General features: G+C 40.4%; 1 protein-coding gene across 4 annotated transcripts; it reads left to right on the forward strand.

Moving 5' to 3' along the window:
- Positions 1 to 786: 786 nt before the first annotated feature.
- On the forward strand, positions 787 to 19652 carry sp2 (sp2 transcription factor). Of its 4 annotated transcripts, none has more exons than XM_044189545.1 (8): positions 787 to 868; positions 8310 to 8386; positions 9139 to 9894; positions 10997 to 11215; positions 12462 to 12756; positions 13676 to 13853; positions 14141 to 14334; positions 15346 to 19652. In XM_044189545.1, the coding sequence occupies exons 1-8, from the start codon at positions 802 to 804 to the stop codon at positions 15444 to 15446; spliced, it is 1887 nt and encodes a 628-aa protein (XP_044045480.1). In that variant the 5' UTR covers positions 787 to 801; the 3' UTR covers positions 15447 to 19652. The 4 variants fall into 4 exon arrangements, with proteins under 4 accessions (XP_044045480.1, XP_044045481.1, XP_044045483.1 ...); XM_044189546.1 differs by lacking the exon at positions 787 to 868 and adding an exon at positions 4653 to 4760; XM_044189548.1 differs by lacking the exon at positions 787 to 868 and adding an exon at positions 4788 to 4863.
- The last annotated feature ends 203 nt before the right edge of the window (positions 19653 to 19855 follow it).

The following is a 19855-nucleotide window of genomic DNA, read 5'->3' on the forward strand; positions in this document are numbered from 1 at the left end:
CGAGTACGAACTGACAAAAAAAAACAAAGGAAGGACTTAAATACACTCAGGTGAGGGAGACACAGGTGAAAACACTTGAAGCTATCAACGACAGGAAGCAAAGCTAACAGACACAAGAGGGAGGGAGAGTATTACAAAATAAAACAGGAAATAACAGGACAAAACCCCCAAAACCATGACACTAATGTGGAGTTTACTTGCATTAGTTATAACAATTTTCTGAATCTGGCGTTATTGTGCTGGGAGCCGGGTTTGAGATTATAGCCAGATGTCTCATTTTTCCCACAATGCCCTGCCTCAGAGTGTGTATATCTGCCATGACTCGTCTCTACTCGTCAGTTTTATTTGTTGAAATGCCCAGGTGTATTTTGCTCATTCTATTTCTCACCACCCTGAAGCTGGCTACTGGCTCAGCGTTTTCAGTAAAAAAAAAAAGAAGAAGAAGAAGAACAAATAAACATGTGTGGCATCATTTTTCAATTTGAATATTTGAATAAGATTGATATTGAAGAGTCTGAAAAGGTTTCTAGTTTCATCTTTATGTTTTAATAATAACCCTTATCAATGAAAAGTCCCACCAGGGCCTTGACAAAAAGATTTTCAACATAATAAGGTCCAACTTTCAAGCTTTCAACCACATCGCTCGGCCTTGCTCAGCAGATGGAGCTGCTCCGTCGTCATGGAGATGGTTTGTTGTTATTGCGTAACTAACGAATAGATGACCAGTTTATATACAACCTTGTGTTATTATGTAACCGAAAGTCTAAACATAGGTTAGGTGATAACTACTAAACCACCTCCATGACAACTGAACAAACTCCGTCCATTGAGGAAGGCCGCATGGTGTGGCTGAAAGCTTCAGAAACAAGTAAGTTGGACCTTGTGTCGAGACATTTTTTGTCAAGCTGCTGTTTCCAAAGTCAAGAGCTTTGGGGCAATGGGTTTCTCAGATACTCAGATGGGTTTTTAAATGTTTTTGTAGGAAGTAGGAACGCTTTATCCTTAGGAGATAATAATAGTAAAACTTTATTTATAGAGCACTTATCAAAACAAAGTACAAAGTGCTTCACAACAAGAGAAATAAAATACCACAGTGAATGATGAAATATAAAGAAATAAAATACACAAAAGCAATAAAATAAACAGCCAGTTCAGGTAAAATGAATACACGGACTCACACTTCCAGGAATAAAGTCAGAAATACTGAGTCCTTGCTTTATTGATTGGCCTAAAAATAGATACATTTACATATATTTAGTCTAAAAAATACTGGAATCTGCTTTCCACTAATGTGAAGTGTAAATTCCCCCCCAGGTTCCTAAAATCCCCACATTTCCAGAAATAGATAAATGACCTCAGTGTCCCGGGTCTGAGTACCACAGAAGAAAACTTTTCTACACACATCCACATTTATTATTGCATTACCATTATTATGAGTCCAACCACCATAAACAACATTTTGTGACTGAAGTCTGTTAAATAAGCTTGTTAAGCAGCAGGATGTCTGCATATGTTTTAGGACTGCAACTAATGGTTATTTTCATTACTAATTTAATACGCTGATTGATCATTTGGTCTGTGAAATGTCTGAATATAGTTAAAAATGCCCGACACAAGTTCAGTAGCTGCTGCGAAGCTAACAGCCAGAGAGGACGAGACGGTTTCCCAGAGCGAGCACAGCAGCTCCAGACAGCGACGCTCACAACTCTCCTGCTGCTATAGCTAACATCACGACAGCAGCACATCTTGGCAAACTAGAAAGTGAGCTGAATGTCCGTGGGCAAGTCATTTAACGTTACCTGACACACAAATCATGGCTGGAATAGTGTCGAGTGGCTCGGTCCGAGCCTCTTTGTTTATTTCCCATTTACAGAGCCGGGGCTGAGTACAAACACCGGGTTTCTTTTCAGCGTTTCAGCGTTTCTTTCAAATTCATTCGCTGAATTTGACAAAAAGACGTGTATTGGATTAAAATCGCAAAGCCCACCTTTAAATCTGCCACCTTTAACACTGTAAAGATGCTTAACAGTTTCTGGTGGCATAGAAAGTGTTTCATTATTTAACGTCAGCTATTCACTTTGAAATGTTTAAGGTTGGAAACTCTCCAGCTAATGCTTTGGCTCGCTCATGAAGCCTGTTAAGTGAAGAGAGCGAGATATCCCAGTTAAATTATGCAGCTCTTTCTCTCTGAGGCTGTCCACAGAGGTGCCTGGGGAGAAGGCGATAGACAGTATCTGCATCCTCAACCGGCAACTACAGCACACTTGAGGTGAAGAAGGCGAAAGTGCTTCGGCTAAAAGCAGGACTCTCGTTTCCCAAGCACTTTAAAAAAAAAAAACCCTTGCAGTAATGCAGAGAGAGGATGCACTGAGGAGAAACAGACACGACTGCATGTGAATAAGGTCAAGTGCACTCTTTGGGAAAAGCCTATATGAAAAGGGCCGCATGCATTGTGGATGTGAAAAGAGTCACGGGGAGTGATCCAATGAGAAAGAGGGACAGCTCATCGTAGCCTACATGTTGGCTGAAAGTGCTGGGGGGGCCAGTTCAGTGGATGCTGACGACAGATGGGACTGACAGCAACGACTGGAACATTTTCTCTGCAGGGCGAAAGGCCCGCAGTGGCAAAGCTGGGATCATGTCAGCCTTTCTCGTTGAGCTGCGGCCAACACCAAACCAAAAAGACCAAGTACCAAGTCTTCAGTGTTCAAATCTGGTCTGAGTCCAAGTAACCAATCTGTGTTTGGATAATCTATGCTACAAAAAGAATAACAAAACTGTTTTTAGTTAGAATTTAAATTTTAAGGTCAATTCTTTGGATTATGTTGTGACCAGGAATTAGTCTCATCATCCTGTCAGTGGCTGTGTGGAAAAATACATTTTCAAAGTCTCTGTACAACCAATTAAGTGATCTGGTAAATCAGTGGTGATCAAGTCCAACATCACACCTAGTCTGAACAACATTAAAAACACTGTTCGAATGTAGAATTATCTGGTATTTAATGCTGCATCAATTAATTTTTTGTCCACTTTGGGGCAGAATAACTCTAAAACAAGCCTCATACATATTATTGTCTTATGAAGTTGTTGTAGCCAACATATTAGCAAACAATTACCAAGTACACATCCAATCATCACCCAGAGAGCAATATGATCATCCCACCGGAGTCCTGTTTGTGGCCACCCGATGAATCTAAGTCCAATATTCACTCTCCTTTCAGCTCGGGTTTGGTCTCCTCCAACCCCTGTGAAAAATATCTGACACTTTAGCCGCTAGATGCTCCACTTTCTTCACCAGCTAGTTGCCAACTTTGTCTGCCATTTGGTGCTGAGCAGGTAGCGACAGAGTACTGCACGTCTCTAAGACCCAACCGGACTAAACTCGAGTAGCACTGCCAAATTTGTGACCCTAACCCGATCTGAAACCCGAAGCTATAGTCTTTTGATTTATTTTGTCCAGTACTGAAGTTAGCTTGTCAGGCTAATGCAATGCATTGCCTATGCATTTTCCTCTTCACACTGGGTGTTGCGATTCACAAATTCAGAGGCAGAAAGACAGAAAGAAAGAAATAACCAAACCCAAACTGACCTAAACCCATTTTTTTGTTGGGACTGCTGGGTTACTGTCAGGTAGATATAGTACAGTAGCAAACATTGGGTTTATTAGAGCTGCTGTTGCTGAAATGAGGTTAATGATTCTGATTCTGATAATGCACCGCGAGCCGCTCATTATTGCAAAAATTAACCCCTCTCATCACAATAATGGCCGGCTCGCTGTACATTATCCCTTACATAATGTAATATAATAATAATACTTTTACTTTTGTACATTTTGCTGACAATACTTCTGTACTTTTACTTAAGTAGGATTTTATATGCAGTCACTATGAGTGTCACCTTTCATTTCCAAATATTATACAATATGATGATGAGTGGGGCTTTAGCATTAAAGCAATGTTGTTTTCACTGAACTAATAACTAGAAAGCTATATCCACTATTATTAGACAAGCTGAAGGCCAAATACTATGTCAACAAGCCTTTTAGGGTCAAGCTGCAGCCTATTGTGCAGGTTGTATTGAATAACAATAGGATTCAATAGACAACAGCTTGCATACCACACATGTTTGAGCCAGGTGTCACTAGATGCTTTAGAAGAACAGCCAGGTGAGTCTCTCTTTTACTACACAGTAATTAACTACAAGTCATTAGCAGCCCAAGAAATACAGTATTGTAGTATGGTACGTTCATAGCCACAGCTTTAAAAAAAATAAACGTATAATCCAACACGTTTACAGGGTTTGGGTTATACCACATAACGGACTGCTCCTCATAATGAGGCATGGGACAATTTAAACAGGTCACACACCAGAGACTCAAAAGCTCATTGATCAGAACGGTTGTCATTCTTGTTTTGACCGAACTGCCCCTCAATAATCACATTGGTCGTTAGGGACGTCAGTGAAAACGTGTTCCTGCTGTAATAGGGCACTCGCTTGTTCGAGTTTTCCCTTCGGAAACGCCCCTGCAGAGCACAATCTCGACATCCCATTGGCCGAACCGTCATCCATCGACTGACGTGCGAAAATGTCGCCCCAGGATTGGCTCAGTCGAATTTCAATCACATAGACAGCTCAATCTGATTGGTCAGCGCGGCCGTCGTTCAACGCTCCATTGTCCGTGGATTGGTGCAGCAGCGCGGGCGGATTCCTCCATGGGCTCGGTCTTCGAGGCTCGCGGACAGCGAATGTCGTCATGAGCGGTGGGTAGGAATTAAAACATTGGTGTTTATATTACATTCTACTTGGTAAAACATTATATTTGCATTGAGCAGAAAAGCGCTGGACGTTATGCGGTACAAATAAGTATGTTTTAGGAGGACTCGGGCAGTTTTGAGAACCAAAATAAGCAATGCACTTCCGGAAAAGGGCTTCCTTTTTCTGTAACGTTATCAAAGAGAGTTTGGCTTGCTAGCTACGCGTCAGCTAGCCAAATATGCTAGTGTACGCTATGTAGCTGGTCCTGTACTTGTTTTCCCAAATCCGGCCGTGGTTTCCCCCCACCCATCTATTCCACAATAAAATACAGAGTGTGGTGCAAAGTAACGGTCCTATCTTTATTCGTTTATTTGTAGAAACTAAGCTGCACACGGACCAAATCAGCTTAAGCTAGCTTCTAGCCACTTCAGTCTGCCCCGGTTATTCACTATTGCTAGCTAGCTAGCTAGCTAGCTAACGTTAGCTGGTTGTCCACAGCAAACCAAACCGAGAGTATGTGTTTGATGGCGGCGCTATTTTGAGGCCGCATTGTTTGTTTGTTTTTTTCTTCTTTCTTTTATGTATGCATTACTGGCAGGGCTTAAAGACACACTCGCAGAATTGGTAGTGGTTGTAAAATTGCTGAAGCAGTATTCATTGTTGTAAAGTTCTGCTTAGTTAACTGCAGCAACTCTGTAATCACCCGTCCACGTTGGTGTATGATTAGTGGCTGAGCAGGCTGAGATATCCCCGTGTGAAAGTTATTTGGTTTGACAGTGAAGTTTAGGCACCATGATCCACAGCTGCATTTGTAATACTTTCACTTAATGAGGCAGGCAGCAATAACAGGAAACAGTTCCTGTTTGGTCTGCTGATCAGTAGCCACAACACAGAGTTTAAGTGTTGACAGACAAGGGGGCAGAATTAAGCAGGTAATATTGTGGATAAGAGTGTTTTTTAAAATTTTATTTTAGACAACTTTCTCATAACAAGCAATGTATCTTTTATGTGTTGAATTATCTGTATTTGACTGTGGTTGTAATGAAGCCCCAGTTTGTGCCTTTCATTCATATGCTACCGTTACATGGTACCATTACATTGGAGTCACAGAGCTAAGCATGTGTTTTCTGAAAAAGGAAATACATGGCAGTCTTTCACTAACTAGGTGGTTTTCCAACCATCTGGATGAAAACATTCTGTCCCGTGCATGATTATAAAAACAAAGTTTCCTAAGCTGTCTGAATTTTCTAATCCAAACAAGAGATGGTAGCTGGAAATGACATTTTCCTTGCTCAGTTTGCACAGCGTGATCCAAAATCTAAACGTTCTAAGTCCGTATTTTTATTGTGGCGTGCAAGACGAGTAATGAGACATGTTATGTTTTTTAATCCTGCAGCAGATCGTATTTTTTTTCATTCAGATTGTCAGAAGAGTCTTTGAGGATTCTGTAAATAGCTTCAGAACAGCCGAAAGTGTTGCTAAACAAGGTTGTGGGTTTTTTCTCATTTAAATTGCAAGGTATTTATCTTTCTGCTTAGCTCTGTGTCTCAAATGTAATGGTTATACTTTCCCATAGAGGCACAAACCGCTCTACTTCAATGCTCATCGGTGCAGTCATGAAGCATCTCTTGCAGTTAGAGTAGATCTGTGATGAGCCGTTCATTTCCCAGCAGCCTGTCCACTTCTCAGCACTATTGCTGGTCGCCAGAGCAGCGCTCCGTGGCTGTCATGTGGTTACGTGTCACCTGCTGTTTGATTTAAAGTGTTTACCAGCTGATGCGCCTTGAGCTCAAGTGATGTACTACAAATATTAATATTTCAGTTTGTTTTACACGTTCATGAATGATGATAGATGGTGCGTTAAACCTGGAAATACCCCCCCCCCCAAGCACTCCTGCTGCATAAAACCACAAATGAAAACACTTTAGGGAGGCTACAGCAGACACAGACTTTTGCACTTGAATTTATTTCAGGTTATATATTTTTAAAAACCTGTGTATTTTGTGTACAAGCTGTTTTGCAGTTCAGGCAATAACGACCAGTGGGATGGGTCACTCAGTGTAAATCTTAAGTGTACCACTTTACCCGGCAGCAATTCTGTTTGACAATAACAGCCTCAACCTATTTTGGCCATTAGGCAGCATTGCCTGATACTCAAGATTTACCCTGCTCTTAAAGTACTGGGCAGCCTGCCCTAAATGTACTTATGCTGACTGTCTTTACAGACGTATAATATGCTCAATAAATTTTGTCTTTTCGTCACATAATATTTTTGACTGCAGTCCAGTAGTGCATTTCTTTGCTTAGAGAGCATCTGAATCGTTGCCAGTAGCTTGATATTTGTTTGTCAAAGAGGTTTGTGTTTATAGAGAGACGGGGCTTATTACTATTATTGATAATAATAGTAATAAGGCTAATAATAACAACTGTAGTTGTAGTAGCAGTTGTCGAGCAGGAACACGGGGGCAGCAGGCGGCCCACAACCACAGATCCAGTCTCTGCAGCTCCGGAGGCAGAAATACCTGCTGAAAGCGACAGAAGGAGAGAGGAGAGAGACGAGAAAGCACAAAACTACGGGAGAGAGAAGATGTCGAGTTAGTAACAGGCAGTAATGGGATAAAGATGCATACAGATGGAGAGGAAAGAGGTGCATCATGGGAAGTCTCCTGGCAGTCTAGGCCTATAGCAGCATAACTAAGGGATGGTTCAGGACTCACCTGAGCCAGCCCTAACTATAAGCTTTATCAGAGAGGAAAGTCTTAAGATTGTCAGTTGTTTTTCCTACCTCCCAGACTGCTGTTGGTTGTGGTATGAAAATTAACTTGCAAAAGCTAGAAAGGTATTTGCGATAGATTATTTATCACAGTGGTAGTTAGTTACTCCTTTTATTTTGGACAGTTTTTGTTGCATCGTAATGCTGTTGAAACTGCAAATAGAAGGTTTGCATTGAGTTAATGAAATAAATTTGCTTGAAAAGGCGAGAAAAAAACAGTCATGATACTTACTGTAACAGAATACCTATTTCAAGCAACTTTCAAGTGTCTGTAAGTTGATTTTTCTCTTGGAGTGTAATAGATATGTGACACTGAATGGGGAAAATGCATTTAAAAATCTAAAAAGAACATGGTAAGCTTTGGAAAATGGTTAGCAGCAAATGTATTTGTGACCTGTCTGTGACTAGTAAATAGGGCTAAAACGTGCAAAACTTTGAATCCAACATTGAATTATTGGGAGAAAAATATTTCCTTGAGACCTCTGTCATTCCTTAATGTTATAAGAGATGTGAGTTATACAAATATCTTGAAGACAAATATGTTGACATGTAAATATTTGCAAATTAATTCACTAATTACCGTAAATAATGACCTTATTTGTGTAGCTGATGATGTTTAATGATCATATGGTGATTACAACGAGACATTACAGAGCTTGTTTTTCTTAGATCTGTTTTTGTTTTGTAGGAAAGTCCTGTGTCCGTGTCCTTGAACAGCCTAACCACTGAAAATAGATGCTGCAGGCAGCCTGAATCTGACTCTTGTCTGTGTGTTTTCCAGAACAACAGGACAGTATGGCCACCACTGTTGCTGTCAGTCCCAGTGAATACCTTCAGCCTTCCACCGCTTCCGCACAAGTGAGTAACAGCCAGATGTCGTGTCTCGCTAATGTCTACTCTCTAGTTGCACTGTGACCCGTCCTGACGTCATTATCTCTGATAACCCACGATGCATTCGTGTCGCTGCACACTGTTGGAACATTTTCGGGCCAGGATCGTACTGAGCGACTGATTCTCCCATTTGAAATGAATGAACTTCTACTTGTCAAAGCATTTTACACATGAAGTGTGATCTGATATAGTAAGGCAGCCCGTTAACAAATGCACTCCTTTAACAGTTCAGAGTTATCATACCAGTATAAAGTCAATATTGTGATATGAGACTCAATATCTGAGCCTGGAAGTACAGTTTTGACCTTGGAGAACATTATATGTAAAAAAAATAATCTAATGCCAAAGGTCCACTTACTAGCTTTTTGAAACTTTCAACAGTGTTTCTGTCTTCAGTTTTGACTGAAGATGCAGTTGAGACTGAGATCAGGGATTTTGATTATTGGAATATGGTATACGTTTCTATTTTGTGTTAACGTTAAATTTCAATTTCTTGAGATTATTTGTTTGTTCCAAGTGAAATGAACAATGAATACCTCTGGCTGCTTGATCATTATATCCACTTAACAAATGAAGGCTTACCTGTTGGTTTATCTTGACTTGTTTATTTTAGCTTCTTATCTCTCTTAGTACTTAACTGTTTCTGCTCAGGCTGGTTTTAATGCAGACTGTGTGTGTTGTATCTGAGTTGTAGTGTTTGACTGTGTTTCTCCCTGCAGGACACCCAGCCCTCTCCTCTGGCTCTCTTGGCTGCCACCTGTAGTAAAATCGGCCCTCCTGCTGCTCAGGCTCCTGTCACCTCTCCTCCAGCGCAGCCGCAGCCTCGCAGGCTCCTCCCTATAAAGCCAGCTCCAATCGCCCCCGCACCGCCCAAAAACCTGGGTTTCCTGTCAGCCAAGGGCAATGTGATCCAGCTCCCTGCTGGCCTGGGCTCCACGGCCCCTGGCAGTCCCATAGTCCTCACAATCCAGCAGAGCCCGGCCCGTACCAACACCTCTGCCCCCGCCAACATCCAGTACCAGATGGTGCCGCAGATCCAGGGCGCCCAGACTATCCAGGTGATGCCACAGGGAGGTCAGATCCAGCTCATACCAGGCACCAACCAGGCCATCATCACCACTCCCATGACCGTACCGGCCCCTGCGGCCGCCACTACTCCTGTCACGCCGCAGAAGACTGTAGCCATCAAGCCCTCCCCCAAGTCACGCAAGCCAAACAACTCTGCTGCAAACATGGTGCAGCTGCCCGGTGGGCTCACGCTGCCGCTCAACGTGGCGACCGGAGAGGTGGGCGGGACTCAAATCATCACAGAGACGGCAGCTGCCCCTCCCATTCCAGGAAAAGGACGACGAGGGAGGAAGAAGAAAGTGGTTCTGGCTGCTTATCCTCCGCCTCTTCCTCCTGCACAGGCTGCCTCCCCACCCCCAGAGCAGATGGAGACCATCCTGATAGAAGCTGGCGACAACATCATTCAGGTACATCTGGCTGCTGCGGCTGCAGAAAAGCACCGAAAGCAACAGAATGCACACTTTTTCACTGACCCATGCTGCAGTACAAGCTTCAAGAGCTGTGTCGAACAGTCTTAACATGTTCCTGGAGCTGTAGTTACAGCTGACTGTTTCTGGGCAAGATACAGTTGTTTACTTGTATGGTTATGCAAACACGAGATTCATTCTTGACCTTGGGAACACATACAGTATCTGTGATAAAATATTCTAAACTCAAGGTTCACTAACTAGCGAGAGAAAGTGAATTCAGCCAATAAAAAAGAAAGCTTAATAAAACACCTTTTATTAAGCAAAAAAGCTTTAAAATTAAACTTGTCAGTCAATCTTCTGGCAGTTGACTGAACCAAACTTAATCAGGATTTAATTGTCGGCTGAGTCCCAGAGTGTGATCTATCCTGTGTTAACACGGAGTAAACTGAACATACATATTTTTATATTAACAATGGATGAAAGGTGTTGCTTGTAATAATTATTAGTTGACTATACAGTTTTTCTCCAGCTCTACAGAGCGTTTTAGTCTTTCAGATCATTGTTTTGTTTCACGACTGCAACTTTTTTATTTTGGTTCACTCTCACCACTCTGCGGCGGGCTAAAAACCCACTGTATGCTACCTGCCAAGAACCAAACAGCAAAGTGAACATAGTGGAGCATTTAGCAGATAAAGAGCTGGATATTTTCCTCAGGAGTTGGTCCAGAGCAAAAAAAGAGTAAAAGGACAGTGAGGAGAGTGTCTGTTGGATGTGTAAATAAGCCTCTGGTCACCATATCAACTTTATATGGTGTTAATATGTCATTAATGTCAGTGTTGTATTTACAGCTTGTTCTGCTGCCCTCAAGTGGCCAAAAGATCAATTAAAGCAGGTTTAATGAAAAGTGAGCTTACTAATCTGTGGTGGCTTAGTGGTGAGAAAGATCCCATAACTGAACTGTTACAGGGTTGGCTCAGCCGTCTTGTATGTTGAGTTCAACACATTGAATCCCTTCCCTCTCATTTATTGTCACACTGCTCCAGATGTGAGCTCATACCTGAACACCACAGGCTAACCTCTCCTGTCTCTGTACTTGCAGGCAGGTAACAACCTACTGATCGTGCAGAGTCCCGGGCAGCCAGCTATGGTGCAGCAGGTCCAACTGGTCCAGTCCAAACCGGAGTCTCAGCTGGTTCAGATCCCCCAGCAGGCCTTGAAGGTGGTGCAGGCCGCCTCCGCAACATTGCCGCCCGTCCCACAGAGACAGTCAGTCCCCTCCAGCCTGCAGGTCACTCAGACAGACCCAACACCAACACAGGTATCCATTCAGACACACTCTCACTTCAAAACCATTGTGTATAATTAAACATTTTTATCAACCCTGACTGCCATTCAAAGCTGTTGTGAAGTGCCAGTAAAAGTACACTAGTGACTACATGTGTACTGACTAAAATATTACTGTTCAAAGTCAAGATCACCACACCTAGCAGTGCTAAAGTTAAGTTGCTTTACAGGGAAGTAGCATTCAGTTATTTTATTCATATTGATTAAAACTAATTTACACTAAATCTTTAAAAGGTTTACTGAGCATTTGTGTTTTTTATTCATTGTAATAATAATTATCCATGTATTGTAATCATGTCTAGCATTGCCTTAGCCACTTAGATTTAGTGCTGGTTTTCTATTCAATGTAATGCTAGCGGCTTGGCTCTAGGGTTGGCACTGTCGGTCTGTCAGTCGTTCGCTCCACCACTTTGGTCCAGACTGAAATATCTCAACAACTACTGGATGGATTTCCATGAAATTTTGTGCATTTATTTCCACCCAGAGGATGAATTGTAATAACTTTGGTGATCCTCTGACTTTTCGTCTAGCACCTTCATCAGATCAAAATTTCTCAGCTGTACTTTATGTTTAGTGCTAATTAGCAAATGTTAGCATGCTTACACGCAAAACTAAGATGGTGAACACGGTAAACATTATACCGGCTTACTGGCTCAGCATCAACATGTTACCATTGTCATTGTGAGCATGTTAGTATGCTGACGTTAGCATTTAACTCAAAGCACTGCTGTGCCGAAGTACAGCCTGACAGAGCGACTACCATGGCTGTAGATTCTTAGTTTTGTTCAACTGATAAAGGAGAAAGACCAAGATAAAAAGGTTGAAGTGGAAAAGCTTTATTTGAAAAAAGCCATAGCTATTTCTATTTAGGCTATTCCCGTTTTTAATTTCAAGTTTCCAGTTTTACTTTCCATTTTCTAGTTGCAAAATCACTTTATCCATTTATTTAAAATTTGGAAATCATTCATAATTAATTTTTTTTACTTTCTTTTTTATCAGCAAATAATGATGGCCTAATCGTCCCTAATAGTAATAATAAAATAATATGTAACAATATGTTTTTCAAACCTTTTTTTCATTTTTAATTTTCTCTCCATAGGATAACATGCAGTGATGTAAAACTTTGAGGGAATGCAGGAAATGAGCACAAATCCCAATCAAACCGCACAGTCCAGTTTAAAATAAACTTCAGACATCCGTTTGGCATTTCCTTCCCTCAGATCCTCTTCAAAACAGCATCGGGTGAGTGGCAGTCTGTTCAGCTCCAGGACTCGGTCTCCACGACAACGACCCCCACCACTTCGGTCACCACCACCACCACGTCGCCGCCGACCGGCACCAAGAGGTCATTGGCGGGGGGACGGAAGGAGCGGACTCTAGCAAAAATTGCTCCGGCGGGGGGAATGATAGCGTTGAATACGTCGCAGCTCTCCTCAGCAGCTCAGGCAGTGCAGACGATCAGCATCAACGGGGTCCAAGTTCAGGGAGTTCCTGTCACCATCACCAATGCAGGGGGTGAGTTGATGACCCAGGACTGTAAAGCACAAAGTAAAAGGCAAGATTTTAAAAGTTTCTTTATCAGAATCAGAAATACTTTATTGATCCCCGAGGGGAAACTCTTTGTTACAGCAGCTTATGGCCTAGAGGACAGAATTACTTACTAAGGAAAAGAACCAGAACCATTTGATAGTGTAATGAAGTGACCAACTCAAAATAGTGGATTTAGATACATAGATAGATAGAGGACTTGATTTGGGAAATTGCAGCATTGCAGCAGCCAAATCACATATGAATCACAAAACAAGAACAACATAAGGAAAATGTAATTATAAAAACAAATAACTAAAATCTCAACTAGAAACTGAACTAAAACTAAAAACTGGAGCATACTCTAAATATATACTGAATAACAAAAGTCTATATTTGGGGTTAATTGCTCTTGAAGACTGTCAATCTAAAACTTAAATAACGTTAGTTTTTAATTAACATTTGTTAGAAATAATTAAACTAGACAACACATTTTGTGGTCCTATTATTGCGATACAATTTCACTGAAAGTAGATAAGGGATAATATTCAATTATTGCCCAGCCCTAGGGCAAAAAATATACAGCATGAAGATGATTCAAGATATTTTGAGTCTTCTTTTTTAAGCGCAACAACAGTCAGCAGTTTGAAAAATGGGGAAAAAACAGCAACAATAGACTCTTAATGAACTCCAGATAAAAACTCCCTTTGTTTAGAACATATTGTCAGCTCTTTGCTTACTTGTGTCTGCATTATGTTAATATTACCATTAATCATTAACTAGGTTTTCAGTCCACTTTGACTCATAGCAGTCAGCTGGAAGTCTAATTAAATTTTAGAGGAGCTTGGCCGCCCTGGCAGGAGCCCTGCTGTGTCTCTTACAGTGTGTCTGTCTCTGTGTTTGTCAGGCCAGCAGCATCTAACGGTGCAGACGATGCAGGGCGGAGGGCTCCAGCTGGCAACAACGCAGGGCCAGCCGGCCATCCAGGTAGACCAGACCCTCACCCTGGAGCTGCCCGGCCAGCCAGGAGAAAAGAAGCGGCGCATGGCCTGCACCTGCCCCAACTGTAAAGACGCAGACAAGAGGTGTGTGTGTGTCAAGAGATGGACATATACGTGCCAACAATACATTTTTACTTGCCCAGGTTTTCCTGGCTATTGTGCTAATTGAAACATTAATTAAAGAGACAAGAACAGATTTAGAAATGTAAGGGAATATGAAATATGAAATGAAACTTTTTAACACCCTTTTATACATTTAAGTCCATTTTGATGCTAAATCAAATGCTGTTAGCTGTTACTTTTGAATGCTCAGCTCTACCATGAAAACTGTATATCTCACAGTGTTGTGTGTGTGTGTGTACACTCTGCAGGCCCGGGGAGGTGGGGAAGAGGAAGCACATCTGCCACGTCCCCGGCTGTGAGAAGACGTTCAGGAAAACATCGCTGCTCAGAGCTCACGTCAGGCTGCACACTGGCGAAAGGCCCTTCGTCTGCAACTGGGTTTTCTGTGGGAAACGTTTCACGCGCAGCGACGAGCTGCAGCGGCACGCCAGGACGCACACAGGTCTGTCTGCTGGAGACACTGAAACACACATACAAACACACACACACAAACACACAGTGGCATACATCATGTGGATCATTCCAAAATGGAACAAAATGAGAAAGATCACATGATACTATAGGCAGAGAATAATATGAAGGATCAGTAAGATAAGTAATAAAATCAGATCAGTGATGAGCGATACAGCATCTTTGATGTTTGTATTTTTGCTCTGTGTGTGTTTTGTTTATATGGGCACATTTGAAGTAGGGCTTGACAACATGGCTGGAATCACAATACTATTAAGATTTTTTCAATATCGCTAAATATCAGGATATGGCAAAAAAACAACAAAAAAACCCCAAAAACTTAACGAGTAATTTTTGTACTTTTTAATTAGAGCTTGACGGATATACCGGCCTATATTATCTTATGGAAGATATCTTGGTATTGGAATATATATTAGCTGTTAATTAACAAGTAAATGTAGTAGAGAAAAGCCAAAGATGTGTTTGAGGTAATTTAAAAACGGTATCACTAAAACAGAGTTTGTCCACAAGAGAGCACCGACAAGTTGATTTCTGTACTGTAAAATGTCCCGCTCAACACATATCTCCATCCCAGTTTTTTTGTTCATGTTATGTATATTCAAACATGAATATTGGCCCATATATTGTTATTGGATTTTTTTAAACTGTCAAATATTACTCATCTGAGCTGAATATAGAAACTGAAGGAATAGAGTATTCTGATGGGTGTGTGAACTTCTCTTGTACTTGCTTACAACTGGCTTAAAATTATTAATTTAAAGTACAGAGTTTTGTAAAACAATAACATGACATGATCATGTCTTCACTTTGAAGTCCTGTGCTAGTACAATGATGATATTATTGATATATTTCCCTGCACTAAGTAAAAGCTTTAATGAATATTTTTTGTTTTTGCACGCAGATTATGTTGTGTTGCCCCAGGCCTGTTTATATTTGACTTTAAAAACATTACCCTGTTGCTTTCTTTTTGTTTCCCCCACAGGAGACAAGCGCTTCGAGTGCAGCCAGTGTCAGAAACGCTTCATGAGGAGTGACCACCTGACGAAGCATTACAAGACTCACATAAACACCAAGAACCTGTGAGCTGCCTGTATACTGAGTGTATACGCAGACTAACTCTCTTAAACTAAAGACTGTATTAGAGGAAGGAGGGCCGGAGGAGACGATACCAAGGGAGTGTCTGTGACTTATCCCATTATGGGAAATACTCCCAAAAGTCCCTGTATCCCCTCTCACTCCTCTAGGACACTGTAGTGTGGTGTACAAAGAAATCCTTCCTGGTGGACTTCATGATCCAGCAAATTTATTAATAATAGTTTATCTTTTTTCCTTTATCTCTGAGCGGAGACCAGAACCAGCTCCGACTGAACGCGTAAGATGACGAGTTGGCGAGGCTTCAGATGCAGATGCTTAACTCTGCTTGCTTATTTATGAACTTCTCTGGGGCAAGAACATACACAGAATTATTCAGACGCCAAAACCAAGACGACAGGACTCCAGTCACAGTTTCCCTCTCTTTTGTTTTTCTTCCCCCAAATCCTGCTTGGTTTTCAATTTGTTTGTTGTGGAACATTGGGAGCTCCCAGAAATTGGCTATCAAGCACCAAAAATGGAAAAAATTCAATACCACGTTTTGTAAATTTAACAGAAATTTGTTTTACTTCAGTGGAATGGTAATTTTGGGTTTCAGTAGGAGTCCCTGCTGCTTTAAAACCTGTATTCCCCAAAAAGTTGGGGACCATTACATAAAACTTCCCTCACAAGACTTTTGAAAACCTTTTAGAAGTTTACATCGGCTGTTTTTAAAGTGTGTATATGCATACTATTATACATAATATTAATAATGATAATAAACTATTTATAACATTTTTCCATACAATTGTTACAAATTAATTTACAAAGTCAGTATGTAGTTAAACTTGACATGAACAAGGAAACAGACAAAATGAGACTAAGTTTAAAAACAAGAGGCTTAAAATCTTACAGCAGAAATACAGAGAGGCTGTAAAAAGAACATTTTATCATATGCACAAGTTTGCTTTGATGGTACTGATGGAGCTCTTCCAGCAGAGCGATCCAAGACCTGGCATCTCTGATGGCAAAGTTTGAGATGCAGTCATTTAGCTGCCAAGACTTCAGAACAAAAGAGCAGCACTTCAGGCTGAGCTCAGGCCTGGAAGGGGTTTAATATGCAGTTCAGGGCCTGAAGTCACTGTGCCTTAAAAGTTGTCATTAAAATCAATTTCCAAACAAACTGGAAAAAAGTGAAGAGCAGTGAAGATCCTGACTCCTGCTGGAAAATATACATACAGTGGTCTAAATGCTACAAGATAAAAGTATGGACAAATTTCAAGGTCAGCAAACATTACAAAAGACATTTTCTTGGAAATACAGTTTGCTTAAACTGAGAGAAGCAACCCTGAACATCTTTGATAAATAAAACAAGTTTGAATTGAGTGTCACAGTCAAACTTGGTAAAGCTTAGTAAGGTTTCAAATATTGTCTCGTGTCTGGTTGATGGAGTTTTGGGGGCAGGGGAAGCAATATCGAGACAGTTTTTAATCAACATTAAGGAAATTTGGACATTCTGAAAGGACATCAATGAGGCTTTTGAAGGGACTTGAATCTCCCATTTTGAGTTGTACATCAAATGCTCATACTGTCAAAATAACTGTTATGCTTAGACGCAGTGTCACAAAGTGCAAACATGTAATTGGAGAATAATAGAGGACCCAGGATTGATCCTTGTGGAACACCAGATGTGAGAGCTTTTAAGATCGACCCGCCCTACCAAATTTTCTGAGTGATCAGGCAGTATGTTGTGATCATATATACTTTCATATGATTATATGACCCATACATAACATCTCAGATGTGTGGAGGATTCTAATGCCTGACAGAAATTCTTCGGAAATGTTCAGAAAATGTGAGTTTACGGACAGTTTTGTAATTAATGAGAGTGAGTTTTTTCTGTTGAGGTTTGACAGTTAAGTCTCTTTTATTAATGAGTCATGTTTCATAGATGAAACGTTTGTGGCAGACTGTACCAATAACCTGTCCAAGCAGGTTTGTTGGGATAATGTCCACGGATAATGATGATTTCACATATGAATCTATGTATACTTCCTACAATTCTCTACCTTTGGAGAAGTACTGCAAAAACTTTCAACTTTCTGGAGAACTTCCTGTGTTGTCAAGAGCAACTGGGCGAGTCCAAGAGTTTTTTTTTAATTTGAGAAGTAAGGTCAAAGAGGTCTCTTGAGTCTCCAGGTGCTAAGGATTTAATTCAGTGAAATATTAGTGATAAGAGGAGTCGATCACCCAGGTGATAAACCCGCTCACACCAGGTCGCTACATGTTTGGTTATCCATCTTGGATACCACAACAGTTACGCTTACGTCTAGGGCTGGGTATCGAACTTCAATACTTTTTGGTACTGACCAGTACTGAAATGTGTCCTTAGCACTGAGTATCAAGTATTGAGAGTTGGAAATGTTTGGCCAGATTCATCCTGTTTACTTGTTCTTTTATCACATAGTTCCTGATTTTTAGATTTTGTAGTTTTAGACATTTTTCTGTTTAGGTAAAGTTCTTGAATGGCTGCGTGTGTTTAGACAACATTTAACTTTAACATCAACTTAACAACTTCTCCTTTTGTTAACTGAAAACTCTTTTTTTTAACCTGATAGGTTTGGGTTTTTACTATGGCATATATTTGAGAAAAACATGTTTATACTTTGCAAAGTAAGGTGTCAAAAAAAAAGTAAGAATTTGGTACCTGTACCAAACGATACCCAGCCCTACTTACACTGTGTGTACTGATAAATAACAACAACTAAATTCCAGGGTAACTCTGCTATTCTGCTTTACTTAGGGTATTATTTTGATTTGATGATTTGTAGCCTATGCATTGCTGTATATATGATCAGATTTCCAATTATTTGGCCTGACATGACAATCACGTCTCGAGATGAAGAAAAAAACCTTTCTCAGGCCTTCGATAAATTACTTTGTACATGATTTTTTTCCAGCTATGTGATAGCTTTAATTCTGAATTAACACTTGAGATGTTTTTGTTGATATACAGATGACCAGCATTAGGCCTACTGTACAGTGTTCACACAAGTTACTTTAATATCTTTTGCTTTACAGAAAACATACTGTTGCTCATATTGTTTTTTGATGTAATGAAGATGTACTGACCTTTTTGTTAACAGGTCATCAGTCAGTTCGAAGTCTGAACTTGTATGGGAGTTCCTTTCATTTAAGAAAAACACCGACTTATTGTCAAATAAGCTTTTTGGTCAAATGAGCGTGGTGCCATCAGACAGCAGGTAGCGGCTTCACCTCTGTGTTGAGTTTTCACTGTGGCGTGTTTTAATGCTGTGACGTATGTGTTTAATGGATGGTGCTGCCTTGCTAAACATTATCCAACAACAACAACTTCTCTGTACACAACAGAAATTTGACCAAAAAGCTATAGTCAGATTTATTTTTAAAGCACTTTGAACCAGTTTTCCTCAAAGTGCTTCACAGCGGCAACAGATAACGTAAAGCTTAGGTGGCCAATATTTGGTGTATTTTTTCAAGAATATGTCGGAAGACATGCGATGCCATTGGGATGGATAGACAGAGCCTGCTCATATTTATGTTTGTATTTCATGTCTGAATATGTAAATACAGTGTGTGTCTGGTAGACGCACTGTAGACACAAATGTAGGATATTAGAAAACAAAAGTTAAGCTGCCTAGTGTTGTGGTTGGCACGGCCAGCCCCGAAGGAAATGGACTTTGTACAGTGTGTAAGGAATAAAATATAATGTGACATTGTATAGCTTCATTCCTGCTTTGTATAAGACTTCTAGATCTTTTTTCTATTGAATTAAAGATGCCTTAGACAGCTGCTCCCAGTATTTAAAGATGTTTTTTTTTCTGTCTAATTCCAGGTAACATTTGTAAAGTTCCTTTTGTGTTTTTAACTTATGTTACATGCTAATGTAATGTGCACTGATTAAAATCCCAGGTTCCAAAATGTGTAAATTTAATCTTGATTGTAATTAAATATAATGAGATTTTCCAAATTAAGACATTTCTGTTGCTTGGTTTCTGTGAATTAAATGCTTTTCCTTCTCCAAGCCTACATGTCATATAATGTTCTGCAGCCAATTCCTGTGTTTATCAGGAGAACCCAGAGAACCAGCAATTCATTTTATAACTTGTATAAAGGTGCTGAAACATAAAGTTTGCTCCTTTTCTACAGTCACCCCCCTCAATAAAGAACTCAAACTGCTTGCTGCTTCTTCTATTTTTTTGAAAACACTTTTAGTAATCAAGTCATTTGCTAATAAACATTCAATGTCTGACATTAAGATAAATTAGAAAATATAAAGCTAAAGAACTAGAAAATTTAACCATATGGACAAATAATGTTTTTTTCCTAGAAAGTAGACAAACAATGGTTGTATGACATAGTTCAACAAGCAAATATCAATG

Source organism: Siniperca chuatsi, linkage group LG3, assembly GCF_020085105.1.
Source record: "Siniperca chuatsi isolate FFG_IHB_CAS linkage group LG3, ASM2008510v1, whole genome shotgun sequence".
Taxonomy (NCBI): domain Eukaryota; kingdom Metazoa; phylum Chordata; class Actinopteri; order Centrarchiformes; family Sinipercidae; genus Siniperca; species Siniperca chuatsi.